Source organism: Sinocyclocheilus anshuiensis, unplaced genomic scaffold (assembly GCF_001515605.1).
Source record: "Sinocyclocheilus anshuiensis isolate Anshui unplaced genomic scaffold, SAMN03320099.WGS_v1.1 scaffold453, whole genome shotgun sequence".
Classification (NCBI taxonomy): Eukaryota; Metazoa; Chordata; class Actinopteri; order Cypriniformes; family Cyprinidae; genus Sinocyclocheilus; species Sinocyclocheilus anshuiensis.
The window spans coordinates 1416169-1442436 of record NW_015537979.1 but is presented as its reverse complement, the minus strand read 5'-3'; the positions used below and the strand labels follow the sequence as shown (position 1 = coordinate 1442436).

General features: G+C 35.2%; 1 protein-coding gene across 1 annotated transcript in view; it reads right to left on the bottom strand.

Moving 5' to 3' along the window:
• The window catches only part of LOC107673236 (RNA-binding protein 38-like), a 26762-nt gene extending 2962 nt beyond the window's left edge, over positions 1-23800 (bottom strand). The window contains exons 1-3 of the mRNA XM_016466756.1: positions 23313-23800; positions 19166-19289; positions 11915-11969 (exon numbers count right to left, since the gene is read on the bottom strand). Coding sequence (XP_016322242.1) covers positions 11915-11969; positions 19166-19289; positions 23313-23522 — 389 coding nt within the window. The 5' untranslated portion in view covers positions 23523-23800. The remainder of the gene's footprint in view (positions 1-11914; positions 11970-19165; positions 19290-23312) is intronic.
• Positions 23801-26268: the final 2468 nt, after the last annotated feature.

The following is a 26268-nucleotide window of genomic DNA, read 5'->3' as shown; positions in this document are numbered from 1 at the left end:
CCTTTGCTTACACAGGGTATAACAGCTGCCCTTCAAAAAAAAAAAAAAAAACAGGCTGTAAATGACTGATCAGACTTCATTGATCTGAGCTTATGCACTTCAGTTTCTCAGTGCAAAAAAAATAAAATTATATATATATATATATATAATTTATTTTGCACTGGGGAACTGAAGTGCTAATTGAAAGAAAACAAATTGACAAAAAGATTGAATCTAATTTGAGATTTACAAGCAAATTTTAAAATGTTAAATTAGGTAAAGGATTTTTAGCACAGCGCAGGGTTAAATCTTTAAATATTTGAATTTCATTACAGATAAAGACAAACTGAATGCATTGAAACTCTGAAATATCATTATATCCAAAAGAAATTAATCTGAATCAAGTTAAATGGTGTTTTTATAACAAAATGATGAAACGTTTCTCACAGTATACATAGGGTAGAAAATAGAAAATAAAGGAAATAATATTTTCTTATTATTTACCCAACCTCTCACAATGAGTATTTGACAGCCACTTCTCTTCCTTATATGGTCACAGGAGAGAAGTGCAGCCTTTTGTAAGCACTCACATAGTTGAGTAGACTATACTGTATATCAACAACAGAGCAACTGTACTTACACTTTAAATTGTTATAAAAAAATACAAAAGAAAGAAAGAAATATTTTTTTCTGAGATTAAAAGCACTTTTCACGATGTCATAGCATAACTTACAGTAATTACTATACAGTATGTTACATTTTTATTTTTCTGTATAGCTACGTATTTAATAAAACTGCATTTCTGTATCACGCACTACACTGTAAAAATAAAATGAGACACAAATATACAGTACAAGTGTTCAGAACTACATGGTAGCCTAATCTGACAGATAAAATGGCTAAACTTCAACGAGCTTAAAAGTGCAGAGAGATTTGTTTGACATGCATAGAATCAAATATAAGACGGATATATCAAAGACATCAGAGGGAGATCGGCTATCCATGGATTTAAGCTGAATTCACACCTTCTTTTGCCTTTTTCCTTCTTGCTAAAGTTCCTCCAAGTTTTCCAAGAAAAGTTTCATCTTTTTTCCTGGAGGAAGGCGACTTCGGAGATTTTGGTGAGGACGGTGATTTCTGCGGCGAAGAAGCCATTTGATAAGCAACAAAATAAATGCGCCTCTTATCTAGACGTGCAGAGCGAATAGCTGATTTAAAGTTGTGGAGACTTCTTAAATTCCACCAAACGGAAGTGGAATTCCAAACATTCGTGTAATGACTCTCTCTTGCTTCCCTTCTGCACGAGCGTTTCCCAGACTAGTCCCGCCCTGACTGACTGAACGCTACTTTCGCTTTATTGTCTTTTCTTATCAGAGTCTGTTTTTCTTTATAATCTCTTATCTCCATTATATGGCGTAATATACTGTAAAAGTCATAGCAGTTAGTTTTCTTTGATCACAAGCTCACAATATGAAATGGGAGCATGGAGTAGATGTTGTTGCACACTAAATTCTATAATTTAAAAAATGTTGATTTATTAAGAGTTTATCAATACCATTCTCTAATCACTTAAATGCCTTTAAATGAGTAGTTCACTTACAGAACAAAAATGTACAGATAATGTGCTCACCCCCTGTCATCCAATATATTCATGTCTTTCTTTCTTCGGTCGTAAAGAAATTATGTTTTTTGAGCAAAACATTTCAGGATTTCTCTCCATATAATGGACTGCCCCTGAGTTTGAACTTCCAAATTGCAGTTTAAATGCAGCTTCAAAGGGCTCTGAACGATCCCAGCCGAGGAACAAGGGTCTTGTCTAGCGAAACGTTCGGTTATTTTCTACACATTTTTTTTACAATTTATATACTTTTTAACCTCAAACGCTAGTCTTTTCTAGCTCTGCGTTTAACAGTTAGGGTATGTCGAAAAACTCCCATCTCATTTTCTCCTCCAACTTAAAATGTTTAATACATTTTTCAACTAGACTTATTTTATTGTTTCTTTCTGTGACATTTCTATATAGCAGGACAAATATAGCAATGACTCAAGTCTGAAAATGAAAAAACAAGATACATGAGCAAGAAGAACATTAGTTGCTATATATACGGGAACTATACATCTTAGGTTTTTCATTTAGGTTGTCATTATTTCTTTAACTTGATCACTACTATTGCAAATATTACTCTTCTATGAGTACCAGGGTAACCAAGACAGCAAGCTGAAATGAAACACTTGAGAGAAAGAAAGAAAAAAAGAAAGAAAAATAAAATTCAGGACCTTCAGCGAGATTGTTAAGAAAGATGCAAAAGCTGTTTTCAGCAACTGTCCGTGACCTGTGCTGCTTCCTCAAGACACCTAATAATTCATTTACACTGATTAACCACCAGGCATATTGTTTATTTATTTACCATCTTACTGGAGTGCTATACTTGTTGCTGTTACTTTGTATTAGAGCATTTGTTTCTTTATAACCGTGGTTCTATAACGCCTTAAAGGAAGCAATCATTACACTTTTACTCATCATTTAGCCATGACTTGCTACTTACGCCTCTAAAACTCATTTAGTACAATGAGAAGCTTGGCCTGACAAAGATCCCATTCAGTTCGTAAGCCTTTTCTCCTTCCCTCTGATACAATTATCTTCACAAAGCCATGTAAACAAGCAGCACAATGGACACAGCCTTGCCCTGGGCTGTCATTAGAGCAGATTTTCCATGCAGTCATGCTCTAAAATCTTATGCACGGTCCTTTTGGAGACTGGGAGGAGCCCATGTATAACTCTTTCACTGCAAAACAAGACCACCGCTCTGCCTTGACACATAGCCCTTAGCCTTTCTTCCTAGCTTTTATCACAGAGCCATGAATTTGAATAGATAGAGTCTGATATGAATGCACAATAAAAGAATTTGTAGAGTTTGTGTTATGTTTCCCAAGGATTTCTGGGATGAGCAAATATAGTGTTCTTATTCAGTCTTTCAGTGCTAAAATAAACTGTGGTGCTTTTTTAAGGACTAGCAGAGGATAAAAAAGCGTTTCATATTAAATGATGATTGTGCGTTTTTTTCTGGTGTTTTTCAAGTCATTATGTCCGCCTCATCGTTCGATGCAATATCCACTTCATTTTATTTTTGAATGTTAATAGTTGTGTTGTGCATACATACTATTCAAATGAAAACATGAAATCTCGCAGGTTCAATCTTTAGCTGTAATGTACTATACAAGAGAGGACAAAAGCAAGGAAACAACCAGGACTATTGACCTCTGGAACAGCTTTTAGGTTACGGTACACAACAAGCCCCCCTCTGTATTTTCAATTTGCCGAATGACAGTGTGGGGTCAGACTGTGAGTTCTTGACACCTTCACTGTGAGGTCAATACTTCACTCTTCCACATGCCATTTTCTGCCACAGTGAAGAGCCTGAAAGAAGCCTTATGAACACTTTCACATCATACATAACCCGTATGTCATGAGTCACACTTGTCTCTGAGGATGTGAAGTTGTTGCACAAACAAACTCGTGGAGGATGCATTACTATACATATGGAATCCACACCTGGACAAACGCAACACAGATGTCAGGATGTTGTTCTCATTTAACATTAATTCCAACCAAGCAGGCCTTAATGCTGCTTTATCCTCCAACTGGAGTTGGGATATTATGAAATAAGTGGAGATATGATACAGAAACTTGTTGAGTAGCGTAAACTAGAAGCTGTTCCAGAGGTCAATAGTCCTGGTTGTTTCTTTGCTTTTGTTCTCTCTTAGTACATTACAGCTGAAGATGGAACCTGGGAGATTTCATGTTTTCATTTCAATAGTCTTAGCCGGAAAAAAATGTATTCCGACATGCACAACACAACTATTAGCATTCAAAAATGAAATGAAGTGGAAATTGCATTGAATGATACAGAAAACAAATGACTGACTGAATATAGGCACCTGGATTATTATATACTATAAGCACCTGGATTATATATAATTCTTCTGTTTATAGATGTAATTTTTGTTTATTGCGGACATAATGACTTAAAGATGGGCCACAAAAACACACACACACACACACACACACACACACACACACACACACATATCTGGAACTAAGGATTTGGAATTACCTTGAAGTTTTTCTAAGATTTTTAAACATGAAACATTTCTTATTATGATCAATGTTTAAAACAGTTGAGCTGCTTAATATTTTTGTGCAAACTGTGATTTTTTGTAGGATTCTCTAATGATTGGAAGTATAAAATATAAGTTCAAAAGAACAGTATTTATTTGAAATATAAATCTTTTGTAACATCATAAATGTCTTTACTGCCACTTTTGATTAAAATAATACATCCTTATTACTTCCTACATCTTACTGACCCCATACTTTTTTGAACAGTAGTGTAATGAAACTGTAACATTAATAAACATGGTGTATTATAAGTGCAGCTACTCTGTTCTTCTAACTGACCTGCTCACTGATCTCATTAATATTTCCTATGAATTTCTGCCTGATGATATCACAGACAAACATCATAGTAAACTGAAGCACTACAGAGAGAGAAAGAAAGAGAGACCAGAGGCTGCTACCCACAGCTCAGACCCATGAGACACCGTCAAAAACAAAGAGGAACCCAGAGGGGCCGCCGACACTGAGCTCAAAATATTGAAAACACAAAGCCGGCAACATCCTCATATACAGCCGAAGACACTCACACATCTGCAGCAGCATACACTTCCCTTCATACACACACATACACAGCTGTAGTGTCATTCGTCTGCCAGTCCCTCGCTGCATGGCGTCCTGGGCTGAAGGATGATTTATAGGGACTGACAGTGGCTTTGTGGAGTAGGCAAATCAACAGAGTCTGCCGTCCTTACTGACCCTATTCATCCTAGCAAATGCTAATGCAGACAGGGAAATAGAGGGATTGAGAGAGATGAGGAGGAGGAGAGAGAGAAACAGAGACGAGGCAAAATAAAAAAAGACCAAAGTTGACAAGGGTGTGAGGACTGACAAAGTAGGGTGAACTGATAGCTACAAATTAGACGGAAATGATTGCATGTCTTCAGCTCTTCCAAAACCTAGTGTGCTGCCTGCATAGACAGCTGCCTTCTAACCCTTAGATGAACTTGTCAGGTCTTGGAGCCTTTATAAATGGGCTGATTTAAAAAAATAAGGGGTAATGAAAATTCACCCTATTTATTTTTTGATCTTTTTGTGAAAGATTCAACTAGGCATGTTTAATTTTATTTAATGTCAAATTTCTTTTTTGACCTCATAAACTTTAAAGGGGTCATATGATGCGATTTCAATTTTTCCTTTCTCTTTGGAGTGTTACAAGCTCTTGGTGCATAACTCCGGACGCTCCTTCGTCGAATCCGCCGGCCGTTCCTCACTCAAGCCCGCCTGCCTCTGCTCATCACTCTAGGCCTCCGGCCTCTGCTCACTAAAGGCCGCGCGCGGTGTGTGACGCTGTTTCGTTGTGAAAGCGAAACTACTGAACCTTAAACCGCATAAACACATTACACCAAATACACAAAATAATGTTCTTTTTAGCAACATCATATGACCTCTTTAATAAAAATATAACTGTCTTCTGGTGAAATGACAATCAACTGCAAACTCACATTCAGATTGGCTTCTATCCAATCATCTGACGGACAGAACCAAGTCCCAATTTTTTTTACATTTTTTCTTTTTTGATAATCTGTTTCACTCGGATGTATGTCAATACAGAAGAAAAGGACTTACAAGATCTTTTTGGGTTAAACTGCAACTATAACAATAAAATATATCAATATAAGAATAAAGGGAGACATCCAAAACGTGCAGTGCTGGTAAACTCCAGGACTTCATTGAGAACCACTGCTTGAAGGCAGCTTCCTAACGAAGCTGTAGCCTCATTAGTGACAGAGTCTACATCTACATTAAAGGGATAGTTCACTCAAAAACTGTTGTGAACGTGCGTACGACAGTCAGCGGAAGCTAGAGATTACGGTTTATAAAGTTTTAAATATGGAAATTTTCCTTAAACAAATGCATTGCTTCGCTTCAGAAGGCCTTTATTAACCCCCCGGAGCCGTGTGGAGCACTTTTATGATGGATGGATGCACTTTATTGAACTTCAAAATCTCGACACCCATTCACTGCCATTATAAAGCTTGGAAGAGCCAGGAAATTTTTTTATATAACTCCGATTGTATTCGTTTGAAAGAAGAAAGTCATATACACCTAGGATGGATTGAGAGCGAGTAAATCATGGGGTAATTTTAATTTTTGGGTGAACTATCCCTTTAATCCAAATACTTTTGAAAACACATTTTTCTCTGCTCTGTTTTGGCCTTCCATCCACACTAAGACAGCATTGTTGTCCTTTAAAAACAGCGCTTTTTGAAAACGGTTTCCCTAGTAGATAAATTTGAAAATGTTTTCATGTTAGAGTGTGAAACAGAGGTATTAAAAATAATGCATATTTAGTGATGTACTGATAGATATCAATGTTTATACCAGTATTATGCCTGTTATGTGATATTCACTTTCACGCTGTTCCAGCTGTATCATCTCAGTGAGCTTTTAGGAGGTTTTACACGTGCGCAGTAAGGTGAATTTAGCGTTTCCTGATGTTTCAGTGTGAATGAGAAACTTTTGGAAAACGCTTGAAAATGCTAGTGTGAACATTTCCAAATGTATCTTGATTAATGTAAATGTAGCCTGATTTGAAACGCTGCGTGCCGCATAAAAAGTGTGAATAGTAGGGATGCAATGGTAGGCTTATTTGTACTGAACATCTTCTGTTCGGGTCTTTTGGTTTGGCACACGAGTATCAAACAAATGCAGTATCGTTTTAATTATATGTGCGGAACTTCTGTGTGTGCAAAACTTTTGCGGAGGACAGTAAGCTGTAGTAGTAAGCTGCAGTGGGAGAAGTGCATTATCCGAGATTTCCTAAACATGAGACATGCTTTATGTTCAAACTAACTCAGCATGCAGTTTAAAGTGGCTTGCCTTCCGGGTGAGATGCGTGTATTGTTTTATAACTAAAACACAGTATCTGTGATATTTTACTTTTGTTTGAGTGTTTATCTGTAATATTTTAGGTGGTTTTGATGATGTGGGGATGCAGGAAGCCTTTTCTTCTGTGCAGAGAGCAACAAAGAACAGAAGCACAAAGAGAAATGAAGAGATGCAGAAGGGATTGCAAATTATGACGACAAAGAGGAAGGACGAATAATCTTAGGTCGTGCTGTCATGCCCAGAGCAGAATATCACTTTTAGCAGCACCAGCTGTTGGGTGTGGGGCAGAGACAGAGAGACAGAGGGGTTTTTAAAGGTCATATCTTACCAGGCAAACACAGAAACAAACAGGGCAATCACTAAATTACTGATGAATAAGTGAAGGGGGTAATTTGGGAGAGGGCCACCCTTGTCACGTCATTCTAACTAAATGTAGTGCTGTAAAAATGATAGCTTGTGTGACATTGTAGGGCACAGAGATTCACAGCTGTGTGAAATGAATATGCATAACCCTAAAAACATAACAAATGTGCAAAATAAATAATATTGATATCTTTCTACCCAGTAAATAGAAGACATTTGAAATAAACGAGTCACTTTTTATCAGCAAGGTATGGAAGCCTGTTTCCACCACTTAATAAAAAAAATTAAAAAAAGGAAATTGCAACTTTTTTATCTCACAATTCTGCCTTTTTTTCCCCCTCAGAATTTCGTGATATAAACTTGAGTCATAAAGTCAGAATTATGAGTTTGTAGCTTGCAATTCTGACTTTTTTTCTCGCAATCGCGAGTTTATATCACACAATTCTGAGAAAAATGTCAGTATTTTTTATTCAGTGGCAGAAACAGGCTTCCATAGCAAGGAATTGATCAAAAGTGACAGTAAAGGTATTTATAAAGTTAGAAAAAGATTTCTATTTCTAATAAATTCTGTTACTTTCAACTTTTTATTCATCAAAAAAAATCCAAATTCTTCAAAGAAAAAAAAAAAGTATCACGATTTCCACAAATATATAAAGCAGCACAACCGTTTTCAGAAATCAGAAATGTTTCTTGATCATCAAATCAGCATATTATAATGATTTCTGAGGGATCGTGTGACACCGAAGACTGGAGTAATGATACTTAAAATTCAGCTTTGATCACAGGAATAAATTATATTTTAAACTCTATTACAATAGAAAACAGTTATTTTAAATTGTAATAATATTTTACAATACTACTGTTTTTACTGTATTTTTTATAATTAAAAAAATGCAGCCTTGGTGAGCAAAAGAGACTTATTTAAAAAACATTAAAAAACAATGATTCCATTTTTTTTTTTTTTTTTTGCATTAATCAATATAAATTATGCATCTTGAATAATAAATACAAGAGTGTCACACGGCTGCCCGCTGGTATAGTGGTGTGAATGTTGCCACCAAGTGATAAAGGTCAAATGTCAGTGAACGTATATCAGGCTCGAGGCACATGACAAGCCGATGGTGTAAGAGAGACATGAGCGTGTACGTGTATCTGAGATGCTCAAGTAGTTTGATCCTCATTGTGCTGGTTCAGCAGAGCTCCCTAAACCTGCAGACCTCCCACAATGCTGTGTGCTGGCCAACCCCCAACCACAGGGGGTTTGTTAGCGGCACCCTCCGCTTCTGTAATCCCCATCTCCAGCACCCTGCTAAAGCCTCCTACCTCAGGAAACCCCAAAACCAACACCATACTCCCCAGATGGGAAAATCCCTCTAATGCCAGCCAACAGATGGCGAGAGTGCCAACTCGAAACGACAGCAGGGGCCGTCTTCCTCTCAACAAGGACATGCTACTCACTAAATAAGCTAACTGAGTAGTGATAACCCAACACACTGACTGGATGCTTCGAATAATCTCACATCCTAATCAGAACTGACAATCTCTTTAGTTACCTTAAATATAGAGTTCACTGACAAATAATAAAAATGTCACTCCAAACCTGTATGAAAACGGTCTCTTTCATTGTCCATACATTGAACCTCATTGCTCAACTTTCTTGTTTTCCACAGTATCGAAAGTTACAGGTTTGGAACGACATGAAGGTGATTAAATGATGACACAATTGACATTTTTGGGTATGAGTATGTGTATCTCTTTAATCAGGTCTTATGCTAACTGTTAGCATGTTCGAATAGCCTTTAGCTAACATACTGTTGTAGGTCTGTTTGTTGTTTGCAGTCTGTTGGCCATTACTGTAGTGGAGTTAAGTTCGCCTCTGATACGTTTCTCATTATTAGCATTGGCCATCTCAAAGAGGAAGTTAATGATTAGGGTTAATGTTCAGTAGCACTATTAACTGACACTGCAAACAGACCCACAATGGGTACAAGACACCTGTTCAAAACAAAAAGCTAACCCTCTGACAGTGAGTTTAAATACAGACCCCCACAGGTATAGACAAGACCCTTTAACTTTAGGATAAAAAACACATTCAAGCTATGTCTACAAAATATGGCACTCACTCCTGTTCTAAACACTAGACCTCGCTGTACACACAGAGATTGGTAATTTATTTACAAGAGTTACAACCTCATCAGGGCTCGCAAAATTTCAAAATCCCTGGTACTTGTCTTTCCGTCCCCAAATGTAAAACCTCTTGAAATTATGATTAAGACATTTCTTATACCATTTAACGTATTTAAAACTTTTTATGGCCTTAAGTTTGATACAACTCACTTTAGGAGTTTTTAAGGACCCGTGGGAGATCTGCATTTAAGAAGAGTGGTGATACATTTTGGTAGCCCGACTGGAAAACACAATAGCCCCGGGACGTCGGGCTAGCGATTTTGCGAGCCCTGCTCATTCTACAACCAGATCCACATCTGTAAAATTCAGCTAGTGACTGGACTATTTTTGTATTTCATTTTACGACCGATATATTAAATATTGACTATATGTTTAATGTCCATTTGCAGAACCAGTTATTATACTATAATAATAACTACACATTTGTGGTCGGTATAGATTTTTTACTGTTTTTTTTGAAGAAGTCTCTTCTTCTCACCACTGCATTTATTTGATCAAAAATACAGTAAAAACAATAATATTGTGAAATATTATTACAATTTAAAATAATTGTTTGGTATTTGAATGTATTTTAAAATATAATTTATTCCTGTGATGCAAAGATGAATTTTTAGCATCCTTACTCCAGTCTTCAGTGTCATATTTCTGATTATTATCAATCATGAAAACAATTGTGCTACTTCATATCATTGTGGAACCCGTCATACATATTTAAAAAAAAAATTCAGGATTTTTTAAATGCTCCAATGAATAGAAAATTAAAAAGCATTTATTTATATTAGGAATCTTTATAACATTATAAATGTCTTTATTAATCAATTTAATGTATCCTTGCTGAATAAAAGCAAAAATTTCTTTAAAAGACTCTTACTGACCCCAGACTTTTGAACAGTGGTGTATTCATTATTGTTACTGTTATTATTATTAATAATAAAAAATATATATTTCCCATAGAAATTTGTGAAGAACATTTTTGCACCTCTTTCTATCCAATGACAGTTGTCAAGCTCTAAACAGCACAAAAAAGTACCATAAAAGTCATAATCATAAATTTAGCCCATATTACTAATAATAATATTTTTCACAATATTACTATTTTACTGTATTTGAACTATTTTACGTTGTTGAGTCAACAACAACCTACCAATCCTACCAACCCCAAACAATAGTGTATATGATTAACTGACAATTAAAATTGAGCATCTTAGGGAAAATATGCATGTTAAACCATAAATGCAATATTATGTTTTCCATAGAAATTTGTGAAGAAATTTATCATGGTCCAAAAAGTTTTTTTAGGTCCCATAAGCCATAATCATAAATGTAGCCCTTATGACTTAAAATTAGGGCTGCACGATTATGACAAAAATCATAATTGTCGATTATTCTTTGGAAATTGTAATTGCGATTATTAATTACGATTATCACAATTTACATTGAATGATGTTAAACCACAGCCTCAAATGTCACCTATACGTTGGATTGGTTTCTTCTTTAAATAATAAAAAAGTAAAAATATGCATGGTATTATATAAATTAAAACAATGGGACAACCCTTAAGATAACCTGTAGAAAGAAAACAAAAACACAAGCACTCAGAATTACACAAGTGGACTTTGAACGATTATGTAATAGCGGCATTAATTGTAATTGTAATTGTAATCGCGATTAGAAATTCGATTAACTGTGCAGCCCTTAAGATCTACCTTTGTGTAGAAAAAACTATGAGTTTGGTATAACATGAGGGCGAGTAAACAATGATACATTTTTTAAAGAACTATTACTTTGAAATATATGCATAATATGATTCAGATGTTGGGGAGTATGTGTGGGTGGAATAGGGAACAAGAAAGATCGACAAAGAGAGACAAAGAAAGAGAGAGAGATGAGGGTTTGTTTTGCATAACACCTGGCTGCTTAGCAGACTTGAGGCAGGTGGTGACCTAACTGACAGACAAACAGGTCAAACAGGATAGGGAAGAGAGACAGAGAGTCGAGAAAGTTAAAGAAAGAGAAACACTGTCAGAAAGGAACCAAGAGGGATATACAGAAAGAGGAAGAGAGTAAAAAGAGAGAAACTGAGACCGAGTGACAGTGTGAGAGAGAATTTGGGAAGGAGGCAGAGAGATGAAAATAAACCGCAGACGGTACTGTAAACACGTGACAAAAAATAGTGAGGAAGAGCTGCACTAATGTTCACGGCTCGTGTCCTCCGATCTGAGTGAGACGGGATGTGAGAGGAGAGGATTGTTAAGAGTAACTGACAGTTTTAGGCTAAATGAAACTGCAGTTTTGACAGGACTGTTTCTGAGGGGTCGTGCTAGGATTTCATGTTATTCCCTCACCCCTGACATTAGCAGAATGAGAAGAGATGCTTACCCATACTGCCTCTGGATCAGGGCTGGATGAACCTGCTGTACTCCAGTCGAGTATCCTGTGACAACACGAGGAAAACAAGAGATTGACATCTGCTTCTGAGAGTTCACCCAGAAATGAGGGTGAGCAAATGATGACAGAGTTACATTAGGTTCCAAACCTGCCTGACTTTCTTTATCCGTGGAGCCCAAAAGAAGATATTTTGAAAAATGTCTTGTGAAAAGTCTTGTTTTGGATGCCATCGGCTTTTTAGTAAAGCTACAGTTCATAGTTTGTCAAGCTTTCTTCAAGCCGCAGGCCAAATATGGCACTTAAATTTGGTGTTCATATTTTGTAAAAAAAAAATAAAAAATTATTATTATTTTTTTGGATTTTGACAGTTCACCATGAAGTCATTATACAGAAAATTATATATTTTTTTTGGGTGAACTGTTCCTTTACAGAAATGACCCTAACAATTTCAACTCATCCTTCAGTTTGTAAACACGAACAAATATTATTTGTACAGTAATGCACTTATAATAGACGTTTAAGGGGCAAGACATTGGAAGGCATGTTAAATACACACTGTTTGGAAAATATAGCCACAAAACCTAATTATTATATGTGTTGACATGAAACTACGGAGTTAAAATCACTTACTAATTCCGTCAGTTCAAAATCTGACCACATAAAACCCAAGGACAGAACAGAAAGGGATTGTTATAAAAACCAGAAATCCATCTGCCTAAAATAGTCCCACTACTAAAATGATTTATTGAGCTTTATGTCTGAAATAACTCATTTTTGTATGAAAAAAATGAATATTATTACAATATTAATATACCAAGGCAAACGTATCAGTATTAATTACTGACATTAGACGATTAGTTTTTGTTTAGTCAAGTGTCAGAAACAGGACTTTTATTTTGACATCCATGAGAACATCTATTACAAATCTGTCTTACTAAATAAAATAATTGAATTATAAATAATAAATTATTACACCGAAATGTAAAACAAAGTAAACTGTGTATATTAAAAAGTATTACATTTTTTTTAATCAAGTTACATTTTTTTAATTTTTTAATTATTTAATTTTAATTCATTAAATACTATGTAAAATAAATATACATTTCAGTGCAGCATATTATTTAAAATCTTTAAAATAAACTGTCTGATTAATTTAATTTGATTTCAAAAAGAGACTGTATACATTAATCAACATTCATGAATGCAGATGCACCAAAGTCAGCTCAAAAGCTAATTTCCTTGGCCTGATGTTACTGGCCATCGGACACTGGCTACTCTGCTCCCCAAGATATCGGCATCAGCCATCAAAAAGCCCATATCGGTAGACCATTAATAAGTACAAAAACACAAGCTGCACATTTCTGCTTTTAAACCCTCTGCAATGTCTTGCCCCATAGACTCCCATTGTAAGTCCATGACTGTGCATGTGCTTTTAGTTTGTTGCAAATTAAAGGATGAGTCAATGCAGTCGACAGAGCTTCTTTTAACATTTTGAACCCAGAACACTCCTTTAAGACATCTTGGCAATAAATTAAGGTTTATGGTTGTTAAACAGCAGAAATTGAGTGGAACAGATGACAAATGCTACATAATTATTTCACTATCATCTCTGGACATTTGCCCTCTAATGGAGTCATTCATTCTCCAGTTTTCTACTTGCCCTGTATTTGACATTTATAATTCTGTGTCCTCCACAACTGCACACTCTTTAGGTTTTAATTGGCACTCATTCTCTTCATTCACCCAATATGCACTTTTGTTTTGGTTTTTCTTTCTTTCTATTTTTCCTCTCGTCCTGAATGTATGCTCTCATGAAATCACTCATGTGATAAACTCCAGGCTGTCTGTTCTCCAGCATAACAGTGTATCTGGCTGGACACAGATCAGAAACATCTCTCGCCTGGATGCCCATTCAACACACACACACACACACACAGAATGTGGGGACTTTGATATTTATGTTTGGAGCGCTGCAGAAACGGTTTTCTTCATATTTTAACCTGCTAGCTGTGCCTGTGTCCTCTGTGAGGCCATTTCATTTCATTTCACACACACACACACGCAAGCACGCACACACGCTCGCACACACACACGCACACGCACAACAGCCTCTTCTGCAGTATTTGCATATACACACTACACCCTTTAAACAAACCTTATGGTGAACATAATTCAATTTGTAATTCTCTATGTCTATCAAAAAAAGCTTTCTTCGCTCCATTTTATGTTCATTATACATGGGTCAGTGACATAACATTCATTTTTTTGTGTCTGGGTCAGTGTTACTCAAAAATACATTAAAAATGCAGTTTATACAGAAAATGACTTGAATAAACTGAGCACTGAGCATGTTTATTTAATTTTGATATTTTTATCAAAAGCGTATAGGTGTCCCAAATATTTTAATAAATAAAAAAAGTTATTGATGAATATTAATTGATTATATTAATAACCAGAAATTACTGGTATTAATAACCTAAAAAATACTGGTATTAATAGCCTGAAATTATTGGGGAAAAGGCTTTGGCACCAGTATAGCTTGGCATAATTTGTAAATATAAATATATAATTAATAATAATCATTGTAATAAATAAGATAACTTATAAAAAATGATTTAACTGAACTAACTGAAATAATTTTAAGTTGAAATACTAAAAATGACTACAACTAAAACAGAAATAGTAATAATAAATTAAAGCTATATATATATATATATGATTAAGCTTAATTATTATAAACTAAAGTTATAAGATATAAAGAAAAATATTGTTTTACTTTTCAACATTGTCAAGATTTCAAGAACTTGACTAACTTGATTTTTTTATTTCTTCATTTAATGATCTCGGTTATCATATTTTATCATTGATTGTCATTGAAATAAAACATATAAAATAATTGAGCTTAAAAAATAATAAAAATGAATAAAAATAAATGAGTGAAATCACTGAAATAAAATAAGTTGAAGTACTAAATGACTAAAACTAAAACAGAAATAATAATAATTTAAAGCTAAATAGAAAATAAATAGAAATAGAAAATAGCTAAAATATATTTTTTAAGTATATCGTTTAAAAATGTATATGTCATATAAATGTTTTTTAAGAACTTGGCATTGTATTTTACTAGATTTTTATAAGATTTATTCTTTTAATGATCTTTATTTGTCATTCACTTTTGAACTAAAATGTGCTTGAACAATATATTTCCCAGAGTAACATGTAAGCCTGAAAAAAAAAACAAAACAGTACATCGAGGCGTGAGTCATGCGATGATGGCCACAACAGCAGAGGAGAGAGAGAGACAGAGTGATACACGACTGCCGTTTCAAACATGTTTGGACGAGAACAAGAGCAAGGGCCTCTTTTCCTGTGTGAATATGGTGTGTTAGGACAGGTGTACATGCTTCAGGTTCCCTCCACAATACCCTTCCTCTTTTCTGACATATTAGCTACAAAACACAAACAGAAATGCAAAGTTGGAGGTCGAACGAACAGACAAGACGTGCTAACTGAACATATATCACTTTCTGTCAATGCATTCACACACATGCATAGATGCAAATGTAGCATGGCAGTAAATTCTTGACAGGCTTAACCCATCAAACAACCTGTTAAAATAAGTGTGATATTGTGTGTGTGTGGCAGCCAGAGAGAGCTGTGTGTGTGTGTGTGAGAGAGAGTGCAAAAGATTATGATACTCAGAGCATGATATGATGAAAACATACATCAGGTTTTTGCCAGTATGAATCATCCACAGTAAAAGTGTCAACAAGAAAAAGCTGCAACAGTTGCTCTACCATATAAAGGCAAAACGACTTCAAACTACTTTAGAATTCTTAAAGGGGAAGTGTATAATATATTAATCACAACAGAATCAAATAAACAGAATAAATCACTTTCAAAACACTGTTCTGTTCATTTGAACATCCTGGCCAGCCCAACACAGCAACATTATCCGAGTTTGAGAAAACCTGTTTGAAAACAGTCATTATTTTTGCATTTCTGCAGTGCTTAAATTACACAATTCATTTTTGAAAGTGACAGAACAATAGATAACTATAGGATTTAAAAGATAAGTACCCTACTTTGAGCAAGTTTAAAGCTTGTGTCAGGTATGTACCTGCCAGTGGGCTGCGTGGTTTGGCTCCGAGGTACGCCAGGTTGACATTAGCTTTGCGTCCATCAATAATAGGGTTGGGATCTTTACAAGCTCTCTCAGCTGCACTTTTATCTATCATAGTGACCTGAAGAAGAAAGAGAAAAATGAAATACAGACATTACGAATGAGTGTGATTTCTGTTGAGTCATATCATACTTTTTAGCTTTCTCTTAGCCTTAGTGTGTTCACATGACACCGTTTTCAAATAAAAACTGAAAACCTTTTATGTGTTTTGGCCATTCATTTAGACAACAACGGGTTTCAAAGTGCATGTTTTTGAAAACAATACCGTTATCTTCTCAGTGTAAACTACAAAAACGCACGTTTGTGAAAACGGTGACATCACGCACAGCGTATTACGTGTTCAGTCTATAGCTATGTGCGCAGACGCGTAGTCTTTCTTTGTGACATTGACACCTACTGGCCTGGCATGAATACTACAGCATTTTTAGTCATTTTCTCGGATTCATGTGAATGGGATTTTGACAATGTTGTCGTCTGTATGCGAAACGTTTTATCTGCTGTGCCTTTAAGAAACACCTCCTTCACATGTGAAATCAGTAACAGTACGGAGCGATCGTCATGTCTGTTATGTTTAATATATAATTCAGAACAATTTATTTTTGCAGTTTGGTTTAGTAAATCCAATTTTGGACTCAAGAGGACATTTTGAGGTATTAAATGTTTTCAAAGGTCAAACTCATTTAACTCAAAGACCAAAAAAAACAACTGATATATATATATATATATATATATATATATATATTTGTCAAATAAACCTAAACCTCATTTATTTATTTGGTAACACTTTACAATAAGGTTCGTTAGTAAACATTAGTTAACTACTTTAGCTGACATGAACTAAGAATGAACAATACTTCTACAGCATTTACTAATCTTAGCTAATGTTAATTTCAACATTTACTAATGCACTATTAAAATCAAAAGTTGTGCTTGTTAACATTAGTACACACACACACACACACACACACACACACACACACACACACACACACACACACACGCAAGCACGCACACACGCACGCACACACACACGCACACGCACAACAGCCTCTTCTGCAGTATTTGCATATACACACTACACCCTTTAAACAAACCTTATGGTGAACATAATTCAATTTGTAATTCTCTATGTCTATCAAAAAAAGCTTTCTTCGCTCCATTTTATGTTCATTATACATGGGTCAGTGACATAACATTCATTTTTTTGTGTCTGGGTCAGTGTTACTCAAAAATACATTAAAAATGCAGTTTATACAGAAAATGACTTGAATAAACTGAGCACTGAGCATGTTTATTTAATTTTGATATTTTTATCAAAAGCGTATAGGTGTCCCAAATATTTTAATAAATAAAAAAAGTTATTGATGAATATTAATTGATTATATTAATAACCAGAAATTACTGGTATTAATAACCTAAAAAATACTGGTATTAATAGCCTGAAATTATTGGGGAAAAGGCTTTGGCACCAGTATAGCTTGGCATAATTTGTAAATATAAATATATAATTAATAATAATCATTGTAATAAATAAGATAACTTATAAAAAATGATTTAACTGAACTAACTGAAATAATTTTAAGTTGAAATACTAAAAATGACTACAACTAAAACAGAAATAGTAATAATAAATTAAAGCTATATATATATATATATGATTAAGCTTAATTATTATAAACTAAAGTTATAAGATATAAAGAAAAATATTGTTTTACTTTTCAACATTGTCAAGATTTCAAGAACTTGACTAACTTGATTTTTTTATTTCTTCATTTAATGATCTCGGTTATCATATTTTATCATTGATTGTCATTGAAATAAAACATATAAAATAATTGAGCTTAAAAAATAATAAAAATGAATAAAAATAAATGAGTGAAATCACTGAAATAAAATAAGTTGAAGTACTAAATGACTAAAACTAAAACAGAAATAATAATAATTTAAAGCTAAATAGAAAATAAATAGAAATAGAAAATAGCTAAAATATATTTTTTAAGTATATCGTTTAAAAATGTATATGTCATATAAATGTTTTTTAAGAACTTGGCATTGTATTTTACTAGATTTTTATAAGATTTATTCTTTTAATGATCTTTATTTGTCATTCACTTTTGAACTAAAATGTGCTTGAACAATATATTTCCCAGAGTAACATGTAAGCCTGAAAAAAAAAACAAAACAGTACATCGAGGCGTGAGTCATGCGATGATGGCCACAACAGCAGAGGAGAGAGAGAGACAGAGTGATACACGACTGCCGTTTCAAACATGTTTGGACGAGAACAAGAGCAAGGGCCTCTTTTCCTGTGTGAATATGGTGTGTTAGGACAGGTGTACATGCTTCAGGTTCCCTCCACAATACCCTTCCTCTTTTCTGACATATTAGCTACAAAACACAAACAGAAATGCAAAGTTGGAGGTCGAACGAACAGACAAGACGTGCTAACTGAACATATATCACTTTCTGTCAATGCATTCACACACATGCATAGATGCAAATGTAGCATGGCAGTAAATTCTTGACAGGCTTAACCCATCAAACAACCTGTTAAAATAAGTGTGATATTGTGTGTGTGTGGCAGCCAGAGAGAGCTGTGTGTGTGTGTGTGAGAGAGAGTGCAAAAGATTATGATACTCAGAGCATGATATGATGAAAACATACATCAGGTTTTTGCCAGTATGAATCATCCACAGTAAAAGTGTCAACAAGAAAAAGCTGCAACAGTTGCTCTACCATATAAAGGCAAAACGACTTCAAACTACTTTAGAATTCTTAAAGGGGAAGTGTATAATATATTAATCACAACAGAATCAAATAAACAGAATAAATCACTTTCAAAACACTGTTCTGTTCATTTGAACATCCTGGCCAGCCCAACACAGCAACATTATCCGAGTTTGAGAAAACCTGTTTGAAAACAGTCATTATTTTTGCATTTCTGCAGTGCTTAAATTACACAATTCATTTTTGAAAGTGACAGAACAATAGATAACTATAGGATTTAAAAGATAAGTACCCTACTTTGAGCAAGTTTAAAGCTTGTGTCAGGTATGTACCTGCCAGTGGGCTGCGTGGTTTGGCTCCGAGGTACGCCAGGTTGACATTAGCTTTGCGTCCATCAATAATAGGGTTGGGATCTTTACAAGCTCTCTCAGCTGCACTTTTATCTATCATAGTGACCTGAAGAAGAAAGAGAAAAATGAAATACAGACATTACGAATGAGTGTGATTTCTGTTGAGTCATATCATACTTTTTAGCTTTCTCTTAGCCTTAGTGTGTTCACATGACACCGTTTTCAAATAAAAACTGAAAACCTTTTATGTGTTTTGGCCATTCATTTAGACAACAACGGGTTTCAAAGTGCATGTTTTTGAAAACAATACCGTTATCTTCTCAGTGTAAACTACAAAAACGCACGTTTGTGAAAACGGTGACATCACGCACAGCGTATTACGTGTTCAGTCTATAGCTATGTGCGCAGACGCGTAGTCTTTCTTTGTGACATTGACACCTACTGGCCTGGCATGAATACTACAGCATTTTTAGTCATTTTCTCGGATTCATGTGAATGGGATTTTGACAATGTTGTCGTCTGTATGCGAAACGTTTTATCTGCTGTGCCTTTAAGAAACACCTCCTTCACATGTGAAATCAGTAACAGTACGGAGCGATCGTCATGTCTGTTATGTTTAATATATAATTCAGAACAATTTATTTTTGCAGTTTGGTTTAGTAAATCCAATTTTGGACTCAAGAGGACATTTTGAGGTATTAAATGTTTTCAAAGGTCAAACTCATTTAACTCAAAGACCAAAAAAAACAACTGATATATATATATATATATATATATATATATATATATTTGTCAAATAAACCTAAACCTCATTTATTTATTTGGTAACACTTTACAATAAGGTTCGTTAGTAAACATTAGTTAACTACTTTAGCTGACATGAACTAAGAATGAACAATACTTCTACAGCATTTACTAATCTTAGCTAATGTTAATTTCAACATTTACTAATGCACTATTAAAATCAAAAGTTGTGCTTGTTAACATTAGTTAATGCACAGTGAATTAACATGAACTAACAGTGAACAACTGTATTTTCATTAACTAACATTAACAAATGAAACCTTATTGTAAAGTGTTACCATTTATTTTTTTGCAACGGGAGAAAAATTACAGTTTATTTTCCATTCCAATCTTCATGTCTCACTTTGCCATTTCTCCCCAAATGTATAAACCCACTTAAATAAATTCAGCCCAATAGCCTGGATATAATACATTGATACATACATATTAGGTCGTTCTTAAGCTGTAAGAATAACCTATTTGCAATGATTTCATAATAATAAACTGTGACATGATTTACCAATATTGAGCACAACACAGCTCCTCTTATCAGCTGATCAATTTATAGTTTATGTTGCCCAAAAAAATAGGCTTTTTAACCCATTTAAGTTGGATCTCATCTTAAAATTAATCTTAAAAATACAAGCATGGCATTAATACCACACCAGTTTGCTTAAGTAGAAGGGGTTTATGGGTATTTTAGTGAGGCGGTTAAGCAGCCTCAACTGCTGACTTGTTTTCACAGCTAAGGTCTCTGTGACAAACGCTCTTCCAGTGCTCTGCAATATTAGGTTTGAGCTGCTCACGGCTACACACACACACACACACACACACACACAAACGCCCCACCCATGTGGAGACCCAGTGGCAGCTGTGTTCCCCAGGGCTGGTGGAACTAGAAATACAGCCAGAGCAGTAGCGGAGTGAGCGGTTAGCAGGAGAATTCATGGGATCTGGTTTCTGTCAGGTAAACACCAGAGTGTACGCTTCATTTCTGTAGTGTCCTTGTGTGGAGAGTGTCTCAGACTGAACATGAACAAAACAAGCGCACACACACACACACATAGCTGTGACCATGTTATTATCTCAGTAGTCACAAAACCAGGCTAGTAAATGAGGCGACAAGCCTCAGTGAGCGTGTTGGGAAAACATTAGGTTTGTGTTGTAATCTTCTGGGAACTCTTCTGGTAACCCTCCCTCTTTTCTTATTCCAGAATACAGCTATTAAGACGAGGCCTCCCACACAGGGAGTGTATCAGCCAGGATATTAAAGGCTATCATTTCTGACAAGGCCTCCAAAATTAGTTGTACAGTTTCTTTTATTTATTTATTTATATATATATATATATATGGCAGATGAGGAGACAAAAAAATAAATAAAAACGAAGTGAAACTGTGCGGTCTTATCTGTGCTTTCCAACTGCTTTTGAAGACAAACCACGATACAGTTCTGTAGTAGTGAACACAGACGCTATATGAGCAAAACTCACAAAACCTGTCGACACGTGCAGATCATATTTCACCCCAAAAACAAAAGAAAAACAATGTAAAAATATATTTTACTTTCAGAAAATTTATTTTAACTTAGAACCATTAACAATTTTAATGGAAGCCTGTTTCCGCTACAGAATTAAAAAACAAACAAACAAAAAAATGTATATATGCTATTTTTATCTCGCAATTATGAGAAAAAAGTTGAGATAGCGAGATATAAACTCTGTAAAAATTATTTTGACTTTTTATCCCAAAATTCTGACGTTTTTTTATGAATACTTAATTGTGGCAAAAAGTAGCAATCACCCTTATTCTAATTACTTTAATGTAAAACTTTTAATTATACAAATAATAATATATTTTATATAATAATAATAATAATATATTTAAAAACTAAAATAATGAAAAATAATAAAATGTATATCCTGGTAGACTTTAATGGTGATTTAAATTAATAAATCATTTGATTACAGTATTTTTTCTGTAATATAGGGTGTGATTTATTTACCATGGTGTTCTTTTAAGGCATATATTCCATAACATATATCAAAGTACCATGATATTAACATGGAAATGTTATCAGATGGTATCGCACAATCCCTTTTTAAAATCTAGCATATGCAGAGAGGTACAGTGAAAGCAAAATATCTAAAATACAGTGAAAGCCACTCTTTAGATATTATAAATGCAGTCAGATGTGCTTGGCAGAACACTCATTAGGGCCGCTCCTCTGGGCCCCTCAAAACCTCCTTAAGTGAGCAGAGGTGGGCCTCGCAGCACATCACAGCAGAAACACCCTTGGGCCGGACCACGCTTTCCACTTACAATGCTTAAAGACGTATTTAAAAGGGGCCACTTCACAGAAATCTGAGACCCTGCTTTCAAACTTCATCCAAGAGGCTAAGAAGATAATTGATGACATGCTTTTTTAGAAATAATCCACTTATGGTCCCACATGTGACTCTCAACATCACACTCACACACACACTTGTGGAGCGATGCAATGCAAGAGCATATTGTGCCCATGAAAAGCTTGCAATATCTAAGGATTACATCTAAGATCCTTCAGCACTAAATCGGACTATGTGGAAAACATTTAGGCCTATTAAAAAGGGCTCATAGTAAGCACAGAGATCATCGTTCGTGGCTAGGATATTAGATTTAGAGCCATGATGGAGAGCATGCAGCTCATTGTGCCGCGGGAGTTTCTACTGTACACCTACTGGCCTTTGTTCTTCAGAACTGTAACAAAAGACATGCGCCAACGGCACGCGACGAGCGCACCGTCACCTGGAGACCGCAAATGCGTTCAAATGGAGTTCGACCCACGTCTGCGAATCGATTCTTTTGAACAGGCCGCTTCAAAGAATCGGTTCAAATAAAGATTCTTTATATATCAAAAACGGTCATGCAAAAGTCGAGAACAATATATTTGTAACATTTCTGCTATTCAAGTAACTTTTCGTCTTAAGTCAATAAAACATGAGCTCGGCTCACTTAAGAGTTTTTAGCTCATTACGGGTCCGACGTTTCTCGGTGACTCAGTTGACCGGAGAGCAAATAGTTCAGTACCGGTTCAAACCGATCCGACTCTGAAGAACAATTAATTGACGAATCGGACACCGAGCTTTTGTGCACAGCTTTAAGTCACATTTCATGTACAATTAATAGTGTTTTCAAAACTAATGTGATAATAACAAGCACGGCAGATTTAACTAGGCTACTTAAACCTTGCGCAGAGTAAATTTGTCCGAACTGAGTAAACAAAGTATTGTTCTTCGCGTTGATTTGAAGAGCTATTGAGAGTTATATAAACATTGACTAAAACCCAACAACTGGTGTTTTTACTCACAAAGCCGTATCCTCTGGATTTCCCCGTCTGCCGGTCCGTTATCACCACGGCTTCATCGATGTCGCCGAAAGTCTGGAAGTGTGTCCGCAGCGACGCGTCCGTGGTGTGGTACGGTAACCCGCCGACGAAGATCTTGGTGAAAGTCGTGTCTTTCTGAATACTGGGATACATGGTTTCCAGCGTCCCATTCACGAACTGATGTAAAAGCATCGAGGCGCCAAAGTCAGTGCAATGCAGATACGAAACGCGCGCTATAAATAAATATAAATACACATAAATAGCGAACGGCTCTTAAGCTACGCTACAGTAGTCGCGAAGGCAGCGAGGTAGATAGTAGTCCTTTGGCTTGGAAAGACAACCGAGCTTCCCGTTCCTCTCCGTCATGTGCCAAACTAACGTGCTGCACTAGTCCATGACCGGAGAGACACTGACGGCAGGTGAGCGACTGACTGACTGGCGCTCTCAGCAGCAGCAGCACACCTTCTGCCTCCGCATCCAATGCGATGCTCGGCTCTTTGTGACGCTCACACGTGCCTCACCTTGCTTCCAAACTGCACCTGTCTTTGTTCTGAGACTCTCTGAAGAAACGATGGCTTTGAGTCTTCCTTGTGGTTTTGATGGTAGACTACTGTACATATTCTCTACGCTTGATATTAATATTTGGTTTATACTTGGTTTAATACCGGATTTTTTGTTTAAATACTTTGATATATAGCCTATATTACAACGTGGCGCATTAGTATTTCTTTTTGCTGTTACAAACAGATTTATCCATTTAAGTATGACCCATATATTGGCCACTGTTAATTAATGCATTGTTGTTATTTGTGTCAAATTATGTGTATTTAAATGGCTGATGTCAGTATCACTTTACTTCTTTGAGTTACTTCTTGTATCTTGAAAAGAATACAATGGGTTAGGATTCTGATAAATGTTAAATAAATAAATCTAAAATTATAATAAAAAATATTTAAGATTACAATTATATTTTCACTTGTATTATATTTATATTTGCACTATGTTGCTGATTTTAAAAGTTGTACTTTTTATTGTACATGCAAAATGAAAGCATTTTCACTAGTTGTCTGTTATGTTTGTGCATAAAAGCTTGGAAATTAAATAAACATTTGGTTTAATTATTTACCAAAAAAAAAAGAAAAGAAAACTGAAAATGCTGTCTCTAAAAAAATATTTAGGACTAAATTTAAGATTTATGTAGTTTGAATTGCATATAAAATTTCCATCCATCCATTTTTAGTTTTCATCTATTTGATTTTATTTAAATAACCATATTTTTAAAAATACATTTATTTAAATTGTTTAGAATCAGCATAAATCTGTCTATGGTGAAAACAATTACATTTTGTCAGGTAAAAAGTATGAACATGGTTCAAATATGCGTAGCTGTCGAACGAGCAATATTTAATTAAAATGTAAATTGGAAAGAATATATATATATATATATACACACACACACACCTGGTTATTGTGTATTTAAAACACATCCCGTTTATTAGTAGTACTACAGAAATATTACCTGCTGCATTTATGTATGACAGATGCATCACATTAAGTTGATCAGTTTGTTTATGGTGAAACTGCAATCCAAATGGATAGAAATTTCATTTCAAATACATAGATTTAAAGGTGGCATATCATGAAAATCGGACTTTTCCAGGTTTTAAGAGCTATAATCAGGTCCCTGGTGCATCTACCAACCAAGGAAATGTGAAAAAGATTAACCCAGTAACTTTGTTTTGGGAAGCCTTTTTCTGCAAGCGTCTGAAAAAACCAGCGCATCTGATTTCGCTCCCTTGGTGACGTGGCAAAGGGGTCTCATTATAATAGTACCGCCCCTTAATCTGTAAGTTTACACCCACGGCGACGTCATTGTGATTTCGCAAGCGACAACAGTGTAATGCCATGGTGAAAGTTTGAGCAAAACATGGAGAGGCAGTTTTAACATTAAGTGACATGACATCTGACGCACAGATGCCATTGGCACATGCCGCTATGCTCAGTGACACTTCCGGTGGCACTTCCGGTTTTCAGTGGCATGTGTCAGTGGACAGTGGAGAGTGGCATGTGTCACAAGTTTTAGTGACACTTTTAGTGACACATGCCTCTCTCCACTGACACATGCTAATGAAAATCCGACAGTTCAGCTGTGTCATTTGGACAGCCGGTTTTCAAGTGGTATGTGTTGCCTCCAGTTGTGACTGGCAGATGAGTTGAGCAGCTGTAATTGTAACACAAAAATCCTAAATAAAAAGCTGAATTTAGTTATTTTGAAATAAATGTCCATTAAACGTATTTACAAGTTTATTATATGTTTTTCAAACATGAAGTCAGTGTGTGGCACATCTGTATTTGAGCGGCAGATGACACTGAATGTTGTGCAATAGCCTACCAGTGCTATTGTATGTGGGTGATCACGCAGACTTCCCATTCTAGGATACACACGGGAAAAAAATTATCATGGATCACTACGAATACCGCATTAACACTTGCATCCGTTACTGTAATCCTTTATTTTTGTATGACGCTGCGTGCACGTCGGTAGGTGTCAGTATAAATTTAACATTGGCCAGCGCCAGATTATCATCTGGCTTTAATATTTTATATAGTAATATAATAATTATATATATAAATTAAATTAAATTCTGTTTATAATTGTAACTGTGTAACAAGAAACACTATATATATATATATAGTATGAGCATGCATTTCTTCTGGAGATGCCTGAATGTTTTGTCAAAGCATTTGACTTTCTGCAGACACGTTAATAAATACAAACTTTATTTAATATAGCATAGACTTACATTACGTTGCAGACTTACATTACATTACAGACTTACATTACATTGCGTTGTGAATTTTTTCTTTTGTTATGGCCTCTGCATAGTCTCTATATTAAAATGACAAATGATACAGCTGAACTGTCAAATCTATGCAA